Source organism: Aythya marila (genome assembly GCF_965140915.1).
Source record: "Aythya marila genome assembly, chromosome: 31".
In the NCBI taxonomy this organism is placed as follows: domain Eukaryota; kingdom Metazoa; phylum Chordata; class Aves; order Anseriformes; family Anatidae; genus Aythya; species Aythya marila.
In genome coordinates, this window is record NC_139072.1 from 735,929 (window position 1) to 750,989 (window position 15,061).

Sequence of the window (15,061 nt, forward strand, 5' to 3'; positions counted from 1 at the left end):
TCCCAGTTAAAATCCATTCTGCCCCCCAGTTATCCCCAGTTCTCCCCTCCCAGTTATGCTCCCAGTTATCCCCAGTTGACTCCAGTTGTGTCCCTCCCCCTCCCAGTTATTCCCAGTTGTCCCCCCAATTATTCCCAGTTGTGCCTTGCCAGTTACCCCACTTGTCCCCAGTTGTTCCCAGTTGCCCCCCCCATTATCCCCTCCCAGTTGTGCCCCTTCCCCCCAGTTATCCCCCGTCGTCCCCTCCCAATTATTCCCAATTATCCCAAGTTACCCCTAGCTGTCCCCCCCCAATTATTCCCAGTTACCCCCAGTTGTTCCCAGTTGTCCCTCCCAGTTAAGCTCCCAGTTACGCCAGTTATCCCCAGCTGTCCCCCACCGTACTCCCCAGTTCCCCCCAGTTCCCCTGGTTGTCCCCCCCCAGTTATCCCCAGTTGTCCCCCCAGTTGTCCCCCAAATTATTGCCAATTTTGCCCCCCAGTCATGCTCCCAGTTACCCCAGTTCTCCCCAGTTCTCCCCCCAGTTACCCCAGTTCTCCCCAGCTGCCCCCCCAATTATACTCCCAGTTATCCCCAGTTACTCCCAGTTTTGCCCCCCCAGTTATACTCCCAGTTACCCCAGTTCTGCCCAGTTCCCCCCCCAGTTCTCCCAGTTGTCCCCCCCAGTTATCCCAGTTGTCCCCCCCCAGTTATCCCAGTTTCCCCCCCCAGTTCTGCCCAGTTCTCCCCCCAGTTACCCCAGTTCTCCCCAGTTGTCCCCCCCAGTTATGCTCCCAGTTATCCCAGTTCCCCCCCCCAGTTCTGCCCAGTTCCCCCCCCAGTTATCCCAGTCTCCCCCCCAGTTCCCCCCCCAGTTATCCCAGCTGTTCCCCCCAGTTCTCCCCAGTCCCCCCCCCAGTTATCCCAGTTCCCCCCCCAGTTATCCCAGTTGTCCCCCCCATTTCTCCCCAGTTCCCCCCCCAGTTATCCCAGTTCCCCCCCCAGTTCTCCCCAGTTCTCCCAGTTCCCCCCCCAGTTATTCCCAGTTTTGCCCCCCCAGTCCCCCCCCAGTTCTCCCAGTCCCCCCCCATCTCCCCCCACCCCCCATCACCCCCCTCACCCCCCCACCCCCCCCAATCCCCCCCCATCCCCCCCCCCCCTCCGGGCGCCCCCTCCCCTCTCGCTCCCGCCCCCGGCCCCGTCCCCCCGTGCCCCCCCCGTAGCGGGGCGGGGGGGTCCTGGCGCCCGCCCGGGCCCAGCGCCGCCGCCTCCATCTTGCGCCGCCGCCGCCGCCGCCACGGGGACCGGCCCCGGGCCCCCCCCCCGCGCCCCCCCCGGCCTCCGGGACCCCCCCGCCGCCGCCCCCGGTAACGGCACCGCCGCCCCCCGACCCCGGGACCCCCCCCCCCCCAACTCCGCGCCCCCCGCCCCCGGGACTCGCGGCCCCTCCGCTCCCCCCCCCCCTCTCCGCTCCTGTTCCCCCCCCCCCCCCCACAACGCCAACACCGGGAGCTGGGACCCCCCCCACCTACCCCGGGACCCCCCCCCTACACCGGGACCCCCCCTGAGACCCCCGGGACCCCCCCGGTGTTGGGGGGGGGGAAGGGGGCGGGGCGGGAGGGGTGCGTGGGGGGGTTTGGGGGGGGGCGTGCACGGGGTGGGCGTGCAAGGGGGGGGGGAGTGTGCAAGGGGGGGCGTGCAAGGGGGGGGGGCACGGGCAGGTGTGTGTCCGGCTGGGGCTGGGTGTGCAAGGGGGGTGTGGGTGTGCAAGGGGGGGTGTGCAAGGGGGTGTGGGTGTGCAAGGGGGGGGTGTGCAAGGGGGGGTGTGCAGGGGGGTGTGCAAGCGGTGGGTGTGCATCCGTGGGGGTGTGCATGCAGGTGTGCGCCCGTCTGTGGGGGTGCGTGCAAGGGGGGTGTGGTTGTGCAAGGGGGCCGTGCGGGTGTGCAAGAGGTGCGCGGGTGTGCGAGGGGTGGGGGTGTGCAGGTGTGGGGGTGTGCGTCCGTGGGGGTGTGCGTGCAGGTGTGTGTCCGTGTGCGGTTGTGTCGGGTGTCCGTGCGGGTGTGCGTCCGCCTGGAGTTGTGTCACCGATCCGTGCGGTTGTGCATCTCCGTGGCTGAGTGTGCAAGGGGCCGTGGGGGTGTTCGTGGGGGTGTGCGTGCAAGGGGGGCGTGTGGTTGTCCATCTATGTGCGGTTGTGCGTGCAGGTGTAGCTGTCATGTGGCCGTGCGGCTGTGCGGCCGGGTGTAGTTGTGTGGCCGTGCGCGGTTGTGTCACCGATCCGTGCGGTTGTGCGTCCGCGTGGTTGTGTGCAAGGGGGGTGTGCGAGGGTCTTTGCACGGTTGTCGCGTGTCCGTGGTTGTGTACCTGGGTGCGGGTGTGCGGCCGGGTGTAGTTGTGTGTCCGTGCGCGGTTGTGTCGTGTGTCCCTGTGGTTGTGTCCCCGTGTGGGTTGGGTGTGCATCCTCGTGTGTGTCCGTGTGCGGTTGTGGCACACGCCCATGTGCAGTTGTGTGTCCCTGGGGTTGTGCATCCGCGTGCAACTGTGTCCCGTGCTCACGTGCGGTTGTGTCACGTGGCGGTGTGGTTGTGCGAGGGGTGTGTGCGGGTGTGCATCTCCAAGCGGGTGTGTCACACGTCCATATCTGATGGTGCATCCACACCGCACGCGCTTGTGCGTTCACGTGCAACTGTGCTGAGCGTGCACGTCTCCGTGCGGTTGTGCACCCGCACGCTCGTGTTGCACGTCTGTGTGTGGCTGTGCACCTGCGTGCGGTTGTCGCACGTCCACGTGCAACCCGACCTGTGCTTGTGTCGTGCATCGGTGTGCAGTTGTGCATCCACGTGTGACGCTCGTGTGCCCACGTGCGGTCCCGTGTGCAGTTGCACGTGCGCGTGCAAACGAGCTGCTGCGCGTGATCCTGTGTGCACGCGTTGTGCGTGGTTGTGCATCCCCGTGTGGGTGTGCACCCACGTGCAATTGTCACACAGCCACCCCTGGGTGCACTTGTGCACCCACGTGCATTTGCACACCCGCGTGCAAGCGTGTCTCGTGGTTGTGCTTGTGTCTGGGTGTGCGTCCGCGTGTGGTTGCCGCGTGTGCTTGCGTGCACCGTGTCCATGTGTGCATTTGCTGCACACGCGTGTGGCAGCGCACGCGTTGGTGTGCGGTTGTGCCCCGTGTGATTCTGCACGAGGCCATAGGCCCGTTTGCACGCGCTTGTGCTTGAGCGTGACGTGCTTGCACGCCCACCTCCCCCCGTGGCCTCACGGGCACCCGTGGGTGCTCAAGGTCAGGGCCGTGCACGCTGGTGGGAGGGGTGTGAGTGTGCACGAGTGTGTGAGGGTTGTGCACCTGTCTGTGAGCACTGCGTGTGCACGGTGTGTGTGTGTGTGTGCAACGTGCTTGGGCGTGCAATGGCTGGGGGTGTGTGTGTGAGCACCCTGTGCAACCCCCATGTGCTGCGGGTGTTGGCTGGGTGTGCATTGCACGTGAGCGTGTGCTGTGTGTGTGTGTGGGTGTGCGTGCTGTGGGTGTGCACTGTGAGTGTGCACGGTGTGGGCGTGCAAACCGCAGGCGTGCACTGCGTGTGTTGTACACGCTCGTGCTGTTTGCACGCTCACCCCGCGTGCGTGCACACCGCGCGTGCACCCCCTGGGTGCTGCGCGTGCACGTGCCGCGTGCACACTCGGGGTGCTGTGGGTGTGCCAGGGGTGTGCACCACACGCGTGTGCACTCGGGGTGTCGGGTGTGCACACGCTGCGTGTGCTTCGGGTGCTGTGTGTGTGCACCATGGGTGTGTGCGCGTGCACAATGGGCGTGCACACACTGTGAGCGTGCACCATGGGTGCGCGTGCACGGTGGGTGTGCACAGTGGGTGTGCAACACCCGCCCACCCGCAGCTCTTGCACGCGCGTGTGCACGCTGTGGGCGTGCCCCTCCCCCCCGCGCCCGCCCCCCCGCCCCCCCCCTTGTGCCCCCCCCCCCCCCTTGCACACGCGCGTGCCCCCGGCGGCTGCTGCGTCACCAGGGCCTAAGGGGCGGGGGCGGGGCCGGGCGCGCGCCGCTCTCCGCGCGCCCGCGCCCCCCCCGCGCGCGCGCGCCCCCCCCGCGCGTCCTCGTGCCCGCGCGCGCGCCCCCCCCACCCCCCCCAGTGACGCCCCCTCCCCTCCCTTCCCCCCCCCTTTAGGTCGCCGCCTGCCCCTTTAAGACCCCCCCCACCCGGCCCGAGGGGGCGGCGCTTCGGAAGGGGGGCCCCGTGACGTCACGCCCAGCCCGGCCAATGAGCAGCCAGGTGAGCCCCGCCGCGCCCCGCTCCGCGCTCCCTGATTGGGCGGCGGGGCGGGGCGGGGGGGGGGCGGGGCCGGGCCCGCGGCGCGCTCGCTGATTGGCGGCGGGGCCGTCGCCATGGGGACGGGGCGCCCCGCCCCGCCCCCCCCCCCCCCCCCCCGGAGGCGCCGTTGCCGCGGTGACGCGCGGGGACCCCCGGCCGCGGATGGAGGTGGGGGGGGGGAGCGGGGGGGGAGGGGGGAGGGGGGCGGTCGCCATGGCAACCCCGCTGCTCCCCCTCCCCCCCCCCGTGGGCTCCGCGCGGCTCTTCCGGTTCCGGGGGGGGGGGGGCGGGGGGCGCCGGGTCCTCCTCACCCCCCCCCCTCCCCTCCCCGCGTCCCCCCCCCGGTCACGCCCCCCGCGGCCCCTCCTCCCCGTGTGACGTCACTCCCGGGGGTGACGTCACGCCGTCACGGCCACGCCCCCTCCTTCCCCGGGGCTTCCGGGCAGCCGCGGTGGTGATGTCACGTGGGGCGGTGACGTCAGCGCCTGGGGGCGGGACCTTGCTGGGGGCGGTGACGTCACCCCGGGGGTCACCTGCGGCTGTGACGTCATCTCCAGTCGTGACGTCACCGTTGGGTGTGACGTCATCCCCGGTCGTGACGTCATCCTCAGTTGTGATGTCACCTCTGGTCGTGATGTCACCTGCTGTCATGACGTCACCCCCGGTCATGACGTCATCCATGGGTGTGACGTCACCCCCAGTCATGATGTCACCCCTGGTTGTGATGTCATCCATGGTTGTGATGTCATGCTCAGTTGTGACATCATCACCAGTTGTGACGTCACCTCTGGTCGTGATGTCACCTGCTGTCGTGACGTCACCCCTTGGTCATGATGTCACCCACGGTCGTGACGTCATCCCCAGTTGTGACGTCATTTCTGGTCATGGTGTCAGCTGCTGTCATGACGTCACCCCCGGTTGTGACGTCACCCCCGGTTGTGACGTCACCCCCAGTCGTGACATCAACCCCAGTCGTGACACCACTCCTGGTTGTGACATCACCCCCGGTCATGACGTCATCCCCGGTCGTGACGTCAGTGGCCACCAGATGGGGACTGGGGGCCACTGGGTCCCAACTGGTGGCCTCCAAACCCCATGGGCTCCGTCCCTCCCCCCATGACCCCCCCATGACCCCCTCATGACCCCCCCATGACCCCCCCGTGACCCCCCGTGACCCCCCTGTCCCGGTGCCCCCCCTGACTTGGTGTCCCCCCAGCACGCCGTGACCCCGGCCGTGACCCCCCCGGAGCAGCAGCGCCCGGTCCATGAGGCCTCCGCTCACAGGTAGGGCCCCCCCCCGTCACCATGGCAACCGCACCCCCGTTACCATGGCAACCGCATCCCCATGGCAACCCCGTCCCCATGGCAACCGTCCCCATGGCAACGTCACCCCCATGGCAGTGTCACCCCGTCCCCATGTCACCCCCCCCACCCGTTCCGTGTCACCATGGTGACACCCCCCCCCCCGTCGCCATGGCAACCGCTTCCGGTCCCATTTCCATGGCGACGCGTGCAGGGCCCCGTCCTGCCCCATAGGGTGCAGGGACCAGGCCCTGGGGGGGCTGTGGGGCACGGGGACAGGACCCACGGCGCTATGGGGCACGGGGAGTGGGTCCCATAACGCTATGGGGCCGGATCCCTCAGTATTATGGGGCACAGGGACCAGATCCCATAGTGCTATGGGGCACAGGACCAGATCCCACAGTGCTATGGGGCACGGGGAGCAGATCCTATAACATTATGGGGTACAGGGACCAGATCCTATAACACTATGGGGCACAGAACCAGATCCCATAGCGCTATGGCGCTGGATCCCTTAGTATTATGGGGCACAGGGCCTAGATCCCATAGCACTATGGGGTATGAGGACCAGATCCCACAACACTATGGAGCACGGAGCTGGATCCCGTGGCACCATAGGGCACAGAACTGGATCCCAGAGCAGTATAGGGCACGGGGACCAGATCCCACAGCTCTATGGGGCACAGGCCTGGATCCCACAGCACTATGGGGCACAGGGACCAGATCCCACAGCTCTATGGGGCTGGATCCCGCAGTGCTATGGGGCACAGGGACCAGATCCCATAACGCTATGGGGCAGGGGCCTGGATCCCACGGGGCCGGATCCTGCCCCGGGCGGGCGCTGGCCCCGGGCCCAGGCGGGCGAGCGGCCAAAGCGGCTCCGGCTCCGTCGGCGCGGGGGGGGGGGCCGGGATCCGGCCGCTGCGCACATCCGGGATCTCCCGGGATCAGGGGGGGGCCGCGCCCCGCACCAGGTAGGGCCGCCCCCCACCCCCTGCCCCCACCCCCCACCAGATCCCCGGGGATCCCTTGGGCCGGGGCCGGATTGCGGCGGGGGTGGGATGGGGGGGGCGGATCCCAGGATCCACGGGGCTGGAGCGGAGCTAGGATGGAGCTGGGATCCACTGGGATCTGCTGGATCCCGCCTCCGGGATCTGCTGGGACCCATGGGGCAGCGGAGAGGGGATCTACTGGGATCTGTGGGGCACGGGCCTTGGCATGAGGAGGGTGCTGGATCCCCTGGGATCTGTGGGGCTGGATCCGAGCTCTGGGATCTGCTGGGATCTGTGGGGCCAGATCCTCCCTGCAGCAGGGAGGGGATCTCCCGGGATCTGTGGGGCTCAGGAGTTGATGTGGGGCAGGTGCTGGATCCCCTGGGATCTGTGAGGCTGGATCTGAGCTCTGGGATCTGCTGGGATCTGTGGGGCTGGATCCTTGTGGCAGCGGAGAGGGGATCTCTCAGGATCTATAGGGCTTGGATGTTGGCATGGGGTGGGTGCTGGATCCCCTGGGATCTATAGGGCAGGATCCAAGGTCTGGGATCTGCTGGGACCTGTGGGGCCGGATCTTTGTGACAGCAGGGAGGGGATCTCCTGGGATCAGTGGGGCTCAGGCCTTGGCGTGGGGTGGATGCTGGATCCGCTGGGATCTGTGGGGCTGGATCACTGCCGGTGTGGATCTGGGATCTCCTGGGGATCTCCTGGGCTCTGTGGGGCTGGACCTTGGTGGGAGCGGGTCCTGGATCTCCTGGGATCCCTGGGGCTGGGGGGTCCTTGGGGATGTGTCTGGGATTGCCTCGGGCTGGGCATCTGCTCAGGGGAGCTGGGATCTGCTGGGATCTGTGGGGACTTGTGGGGATCTGCTGGGATCAGTGGGAATCTGCAGGGATCTGCGGGGATCTGTGGGGCTGCCCCAGCTGCAGCACAGCCGGGATCCTGAGGGGGCAGTGGGGCCAGATCCCATTTGGTGCTTCGGGATCCACTGAGATCCAGGGATCGGGGGGGGGGTCACCATGGCTTTGGGGTCTGGGAGTTGAGAGGGGGGGAATCATGGGGCTGTGTGGGGGGGTGCTGGGGATCCCATTGACCCTGGGGGGATCCCAGGGGATCTTGGGGGGATCTCGGGGGGATCCCAGGGCCCAGTGGGGCAGAGCAGGGGATGATGGGGGGGGAGCAGCCTGGGGGGGGATGTGGGGCAGGAAGGGGGGGCTCAGGGGGGTGGGGGTGGGATGGGGGCCCTGCGGGTTGGGGGGCAGGACGGGGGTCGTGCAGGAGATGGGGGGCAGAGCTGGGGGGCCTGGGAGGCTCTGTGGGGTGTGGGGCAGGACGGGGGGGGCACGTGGGGCTGGGGGGGTGCAGGGGGGCAGCCCCGGGGATGGCTGCATTGTGGGGGCGAGCTGTGGGGCAGGCTATGGGGCAGGCTATAGGGCAGGCTATAGGGCATGCTATGGGGCAGGCTGTGGGGCAGCCCCAGTGCTGTGGGGCAGGCTGTGGGTGCTGCTATGTGTTGTCCTGTGGGGCAGGCTATAGGGCAGGCTGTGGGGCAGGCTGTGGGGTAAGCAATAGGGCAGGCTATGGGGCAGGCTATAGGGGCAGGCTATAGGGGTAGGCTGTGGGGCAGGCCATGGGGCAGGCCATGGGGCAGCCCCGGTGCCGCGAACGAGGCCGTGGGTCGCAGCATCGCTCGTGCCGCGGGTGACGCTGTGGGGCAGCCCCAGCGCCGTGGGTCGCGCCGTGGGGCACGCTGTGGGGCACGCTGTGGGGCACGCCGTGGGGTCGTGCCGTGGGTCGCCGGCGCGGCAGCTCCGCAGCCATTTTAGCCGGCGGCCGGGGAGGCCCGGACGCAAAATGGCTCCTTGGAGCCGCGGGGGGGGGGACGGGGACGGGGGGGGGGCCGGGACGCGCTGTGGGGCCGGGACTGGCAGCCCCATAGCGGGGGGGGGACGGGGGGACGGGGGGACGGGACCCTGCCCCACGGCACGGGGACCCCCGGCCTCGTGGCGTGGGGAGAGCCGGACCCACGGCACGGGGGGGGTGGGGAGTGGGGGGGGGGTGAGTGGGGGTAAGGGGGGGCAATCTGTGGGGCTGGGGGACCCCAAGGTGTGGGGCTGGGGGCTTCAATCCGTGGGGCTGGGGACCCCCATTTGGGGGGCTGATGGGGCCCCAATCTAACGAGCGTTGATCCATGGGGCTTTGTGGGGGGGCCCTGGGTGTCCCCAAAATGGGGACCCCACCGTCTGAGCACCCCAAGAGAGGGGACCCCGATATCCAGGCACCCCAAAAGGGGGGTCCCCGGTATCTGCTCACCCCTGTGGAGGTCCCCGGGTGTCCCCAAAGCGGGGACCCCAACGTCTGAGGCCCCCCAGCAGGGGAGACCCCAACGTCTGAGCCCCATTTAGGGGGTTCCCCAACCTCTGAGCCCCCAATAGAAGGAACCCCAAAATTTGAGCCCCTTCTAGTGCATACCCCGACATCTGAGCCCCCTTTTAGGGGTTCCCCAATATCTGAGCCCCTTCTAGGGGGGACCCCAACATCTGAACCCATTCTAGGGGGGACCCCGACAGCTGAGCCCCCTTTTAGGGGGTCCCCCAACCCCTGAGCCCCTTCTGGGGGTTCCCCAATATCTGAGCCCCTTTTGGGGGGGGTACCCTGACATCTGAGCCCCCTTTTAGGGGTTCCCCAATCTCTGAGCCCCCCAATAGAAGGAACCCCAACCTCTGAGCTCCTTTTAAGGGTTCCCCCACATCTGAGCCCCTTTTGGGGGGTTCCCCAACCTCTGAGCCCCTTTTAGGGGTTCCCCAAAATCTGAGCCCCTTCTGGGGGGTTCCCCAACCCCTGATCCCCTTGTGGGGGGTTCCCCAACCCCTGATCCCCTTCTGGGTGTCCCCCAACCCCTGATCCCCTTTTGGGGTGCCCCCCAACCCCTGATTCCCTTTTAGGGGTTCCCCAATATCTGAGCCCTTTCTGGGTGTCCCCCAACCCCTGATCCCCTTCTGGGGGGTTCCCCAATATCTGATCCCCTTCTGGGTGCCCCCAACCCCTGATCCCCTTTTGGGGTGCCCCCCAACCCCCGATCCCCTTTTGGGGTGCCCCCCAACCCCTGATCCCCTTTTAGGGGTTCCCCAATATCTGAGCCCTTTCTGGGTGTCCCCCAACCCCTGAGCCCCTTTTGGGGGTTCCCCCAACCCCTGAGCCCCTTTTGGAGGTCCCCCAACCCCTGATCCCCTTCTGGGTGCCCCCCAACCCCTGAGCCCCTATTTTAGGGGTCCCCCAACCCCTGAGCCCCTTTTGGGGGGTTCCCCAACCCCTGATCCCCTTCTGGGTGCCCCCCAACCCCTGATCCCCTTTTAGTGATCCCCCAACCCCTGATCCCCTTTCTGGGTGCCCCCCAACCCCTGATCCCCTTCTGGGGGTTCCCCAATATCTGATCCCCTTTTAGGGGTTCCCCAAAATCTGATCCCCTTTTGGGGGGTCCCCCAACCCCTGATCCCCTTTTGGGGTGCCCCCCAACCCCTGATCCCCTTCTAGGGATCCCCCAACCCCCGATCCCCTTTTAGGGGTTTCCCCGCCCCCCAGTGAGGGCTCCCTGACTCGTTCCCCCCCCCCCCCAGGTGCGCGCCGCGGGGATGGCTCCGGTCGTGGAGGTGTCGGACGCGGGGCACAGCCGGGCGCTGCTGCTGGAGCTGAACGAGCAGCGGCTGCGGGGGCAGTTCTGTGACGTGACCATCATCGCCGGCGACGCCAAATTCCGCGCCCACCAGAACGTCCTGGCCGCCTCCAGCCCCTTCTTCAGGCAGGCGCTGGCCGAGGCCCCCCGGGCGCCCGCCCAGGTGCTGGAGCTGCCGGGGGTGCAGGCGGGGGTCCTGGCCGACGTCCTCAACTTCATCTACAACGCCCGCCTGGCCGTGGCCTCGCCCGCCGCCGCCCGCGAGCTGGGCGCCGTGGGGCGCCGCCTCGGCATCCCCTGCCTGCAGGGCCTGGAGGCCGGGGGGCCCCCTCCCCGCGACATGAACGGCTCCTGGAGCCCCCCGGCCTCCGGCGAGGCCACGGAGGCGCGGGTGGCGCCGGTGGCCCCCGTGGATCTCACCTGCCCCGGGAGGCCGGGAGAGGCGGCGGCGGCCGAAGCGGCCTCGCTCGAACCCACGGCGGTGCTGGCGGCGCCGCCTCCACCTCCTCCTCCTCCTCCTCCTCCTCCTCCTCCTCCTCCTCTTCCTCCTCCTCCTCCGCCACCGGTCCCGCCGGCACCGCCGCGGTCGCCGGCGCTGTGCTGCGGGCTGTGCGGCCGGGCTTTCGGCACGGCGGCGGCGCTGGGGCTGCACAGCAAGCTGCACCGCGGCCGCCGCGGCCTCGCCTGCCGCCACTGCGGAAAGAGCTTCATCCACATCAAGCGCCTGCAGACCCACGAGGTGCTCTGCAAGGACGGCACCGACGGCACCGCCGCTGCCACCACCGCCACGCCGCCCCCGCCACCCCCGCCGCCCCCGGTGGCGCCGCCGCCGCCGCCGCCGCCGCGGCCGCCCGGCAAGAAGGCGCTGCTGCTGCGGCACCGCGCGCTGGAGCTGTCGCCGGAGCAGGAGCACGTGGTGAAGGTGGTGGACGGGCACGTGGTGTACCTGTGCGCCGTGTGCCAGCGCTCCTACATGACGCTGTCCAGCCTCAAGCGGCACGCCAACGTCCACTCGTGGCGCCGCAAGTACCCGTGCCGCTACTGCGACAAGATCTTCGCGCTGGCCGAGTACCGCACCAAGCACGAGGTGTGGCACACCGGCGAGCGCCGCTACCAGTGCATCTTCTGCTGGGAGACCTTCGTCACCTACTACAACCTCAAGACGCACCAGAAGGCCTTCCACGGCATCAGCCCCGGCCTCATCTCCTCCGAGAAGACGCCCAACGGCGGCTACAAGCCCAAGCTCAACGCCCTCAAGCTCTACCGCCTGCTGCCCATGCGCTCGCACAAGCGGCCCTACAAGACCTACAGCCAGGGGCTGGTGCCCGACGGCCTCCTCCTGCCCGCCCCGGCGCCCGCCGAGCCCCCGCCGCCGCCGCCCGCCGCCGCCGACTTCCCGGTGCCGCGGCCGGAGCCGGCGTCGGTCATCGCCTACGGCCGGCCCTCGGCCTCCGTCATCGTGCACAGCGGCCCCGCCGCCACCGCCGCCTCCGTCATCGCCTACAACGGCAGCGCCGCCGCCGCCCCGCCGGCCCCCACGCCGCCGCCGCCGGTGCCGCCAGCCAAGCCGATGAAGAAGCAGGTGCTGCGGGATTACATTGAGGCCCAGCGCGCCGCCGGGGAGGCGGCGGCACCGCCCAGCACCGACCCCGCCGCGCGCGGTGCCGGCGCTACCGGCGGCGCTACCGGCGGCGGCGGCGGCGGCCGCACCATGACGTATGTGGCCAAGCCGGCCTACGTGGGCACGGCGGGCGAGGGCCGCGCGGCGCCGCTCTGCCAGATCACCGTGCGCATCGGCGAGGAGGCCATCGTCAAGCGCCGCATCTCCGAGACCGACCTGCGGCCGCAGCCCCCCGCCGGCACCGCCACCACCGCGCAGCCGCCGCCGCCAACGCCGCCGACGCCGACCCCCGGCTCCCGGCCCCGTCCCGGCTCCGCCGCCCGGCCACGGGACAGCGGCGAGGAGGAGGCGAGCGACGCCGAGGACCGGCTGTGGCGGCCCTACTACACCTACAAGCCCAAGCGCAAGGCCGGCGGGGCGGGCGGCGCCGTGCCCAAGGCCAAGAAGGCGCGGTGGCGCCGCAAGCTGCGCGCCCTGCGCTGGGCACCGCGCGGCGAGCCCGACGAGGCCGAGGCGGGCAACGCGGCGGGGACGCGGGCGCGGGCGGGCGGCGGGGAGTGGAAGCACCGCTGCGGGGTGTGCGGGAAGCCCTTCTCCGCCCTGCGCAAGCTGCGCAAGCACGAGCGGGGCCACGAGGGCGCGGCGGTGCCGGCGGCGGTGCCGGTGGCGGTGCCGGCGGCGGTGCCGGCGGTGGCGGCGGCGGTCCCGGCGCCCCCTCGGGTGGGCCGTCGCCCCTCGCTGCGTTTCGCCTGCGGGCACTGCGCCAAGGTGTGCAAGACGGCGGCGGCGCTCAGCCGGCACGCCAAGCGCCACCAGGCCCCCCCGGCACCGCCGTCGCCCCCCGCGCCGCCACCACCGCCACCACCGCCACCGCCACCACCCACCGTCATCGCCTACAGCACCGCCGCCACCGCCGCCATCAAGGAGGAGGCCGAGCCCCGCGCCCCCCCCAGCCCCGCCGCCCCCCCCCCGGCCCCCCCCGAGCCCCCCGCGCCCCCCACCGCCGCCCCCAAGCCCCCCACGCCGCCGCCACCGCCAGGCCCCAGCGGGGGGCAGGAGCCGGGGGTCCCGCCGCAGGAGCACCCCCTGGCCCTGCTGGGGGGGGGTAAGCGGGGGGGGGGCACCGCCACCACCACCGCCGCCGCCGCCCCCCCCCGGCCCCCTGCCGCCTTCTCCCTGCCCTATTGCCCCCCCCGGCTGGTGGCCGCCTACCCCTACCCCTTCCCCCTGCCCCTGGCGCTCAGCGTGGTGCTCCCCGAGGCCGAGGCCTTTTTGGGGGGCGGGGGGGGCGCTGGGGGCGGGGGGGGGGCCGGGGGGGCGCCCCCCCCGCCCCCCGCCCCGGCTTTTGGGTTTCCCGGTGGGGAGGGGGCCGGGGAGCGGCCCCGTAAAGGGGGGGGGACCTGAGGGGGTGGGGGGGGGGCAAGGGGGTGGAATGGGGGGGGGCAGGCCCCATGTGGGGGGGGGAGCTCCCCCCCCCCGGAGAGATTGGGGGGGTCCCTGTAGGAGGGGGGGGGCCAAGAAGCTGGGGGGGTCCTGTAGGTAATGGGGGGGGGGGCAAGGAAGAGGAGGGGGCCCCAAGGATGGGGGGGGCCCTGAGGATGGGGGGGTCCTGCCCTGCACAGAGTGGGGGGGGCAGGACAAGGGGGGGGCGTTTTGGGGGGGTCACCCAAAGAGGGGGGGCTCCAGACCCTTAGGAAATTGGGGGGGGGGGGCATAGGAGATGGGGGGGGGCCAGGGTGATGTGGGGCTGACAATGGGGAGCCCCCCCCCAAGGACACAGGACAAGGCCCCCCCCCCCCCCCCCCCCGGGGGACCCCAATATCGGTGGGGGGCAGGAGCTGGGGGTGCCACAGGGACCAGTTTGGGAATGGGGGGGGCACTGGGGACCCCCCAGTCCCTCAGCCCCCATTCCGGGACCCCCCCCCAATGTAGTGCCCCCCCCCCAAGTCTTCCCCCCCCAACAAGGGGCTCCCCCAATATGCCCCCCCCCCCGAATTTTAGGGACCCCCCTCGTTTGTAGCCCCCCCCCCGCAGGATTTTGCACCCTCCCCCCACGCCCCCCCCCCCCCCCCCTATGATTGGGGCCCCTCCCCAATAATTCAGGGCCCCCCCGGCCCCCCCCCAAACCCTTCGCACCTTAACGGCATCGCAGCCACATTCCAGGGGCCGGGGGCGGCCTCGTGCAACACGCGGGCGTGCAAGGGGCAGCCTCGTGCAACGCACACCCGCGTCCTCGTGCGACGCGTGCAAGGGGCGGCCTCGTGCAGCGCCCTCGTGCAAGGCCCGGCCGGGTGGTGTGTCCTCGTGCAAGGCCCGGCGTGGCCTCGTGCGACGCGTGGCCGTGCAAAGTGCTTCCTCGTGCAAGGCACGGCCGTGCCCCCCACCCCTCCCGCCTCCCCCCACCCCTCCGTGCGAGGCGTCCTCGTGCAAGGCCCGTGCAAGCACCGCCCTCCTGCCACGCCACGCCCCGCGCCCGGCCCCACTTTATGCAATGCGCCCTCGTGCAAGGCCCCGCTCGTGCAGCGCACGCCCACGCCCGGCTCCTCTCACGCCACCCCCGGCCTCACGCGAGGGGCGGCCGTGCACGAGGGCGGCGCTTGTGCAAGGCACCGTGGGCAGAGGTGGCCCTTGTGCAAGGTGTGTCCTTGTGTGAGGTGTGTCCTCGTGCAAGGTGTGTCCTTGTGCAAGGTGCACTCTTGTGCAACATGATTCCTCGTGCAAGGTGAGCATTTTCATGCAAGATGCATCCTTGTGCAAGGTGAATCCTCGTGCAAGGCTCATTCTCGTGCAAGGCTCATCTTTGTGCAAGGCTCATCCTTGTGCAAGGTGAATCCTGGTGCAAGATGAATCCTTGTGCAAGGAACATCCTCGTGCAAGGCTCATCCTTGTGCAAGGTGAATCCTCGTGCAAGGAGCATCCTCGTGCAAGGAGCATCCTCGTGCAAGGCACCTCCTCGTGCAAGGAACACCCTCACCCGAGGTGCATCCTCGTGCAAGGCACCACCTCCTCGTGCACAGCCCACCCTCGTGCAAGGCGCCTCCTCGTGCGAGCCCCCCCCCCGCCCCCCCCTCCCCCCCCGTGCACCCCCGGCCGCGGCCCCCCCCTCCCGTTTGCACTTTTCGTGGCCGCGTTTGCTACTGACTGCCCCTCCCCCCGCCCCTCC

At 70.1% G+C, this 15,061-nt stretch overlaps 1 protein-coding gene across 1 annotated transcript; it reads left to right on the forward strand.

The window, feature by feature from the left end:
- Positions 1-1,258: 1,258 nt before the first annotated feature.
- Positions 1,259-13,302, forward strand: ZBTB4 (zinc finger and BTB domain containing 4; the record flags this gene model as incomplete). The annotated part of the gene is made up of 4 exons (XM_082781618.1): positions 1,259-1,346; positions 4,167-4,271; positions 5,527-5,594; positions 10,222-13,302. The coding sequence occupies exon 4, from the start codon at positions 10,237-10,239 to the stop codon at positions 13,300-13,302; it is 3,066 nt and encodes a 1,021-aa protein (XP_082637744.1). The 5' UTR covers positions 1,259-1,346; positions 4,167-4,271; positions 5,527-5,594; positions 10,222-10,236.
- Positions 13,303-15,061: the final 1,759 nt, after the last annotated feature.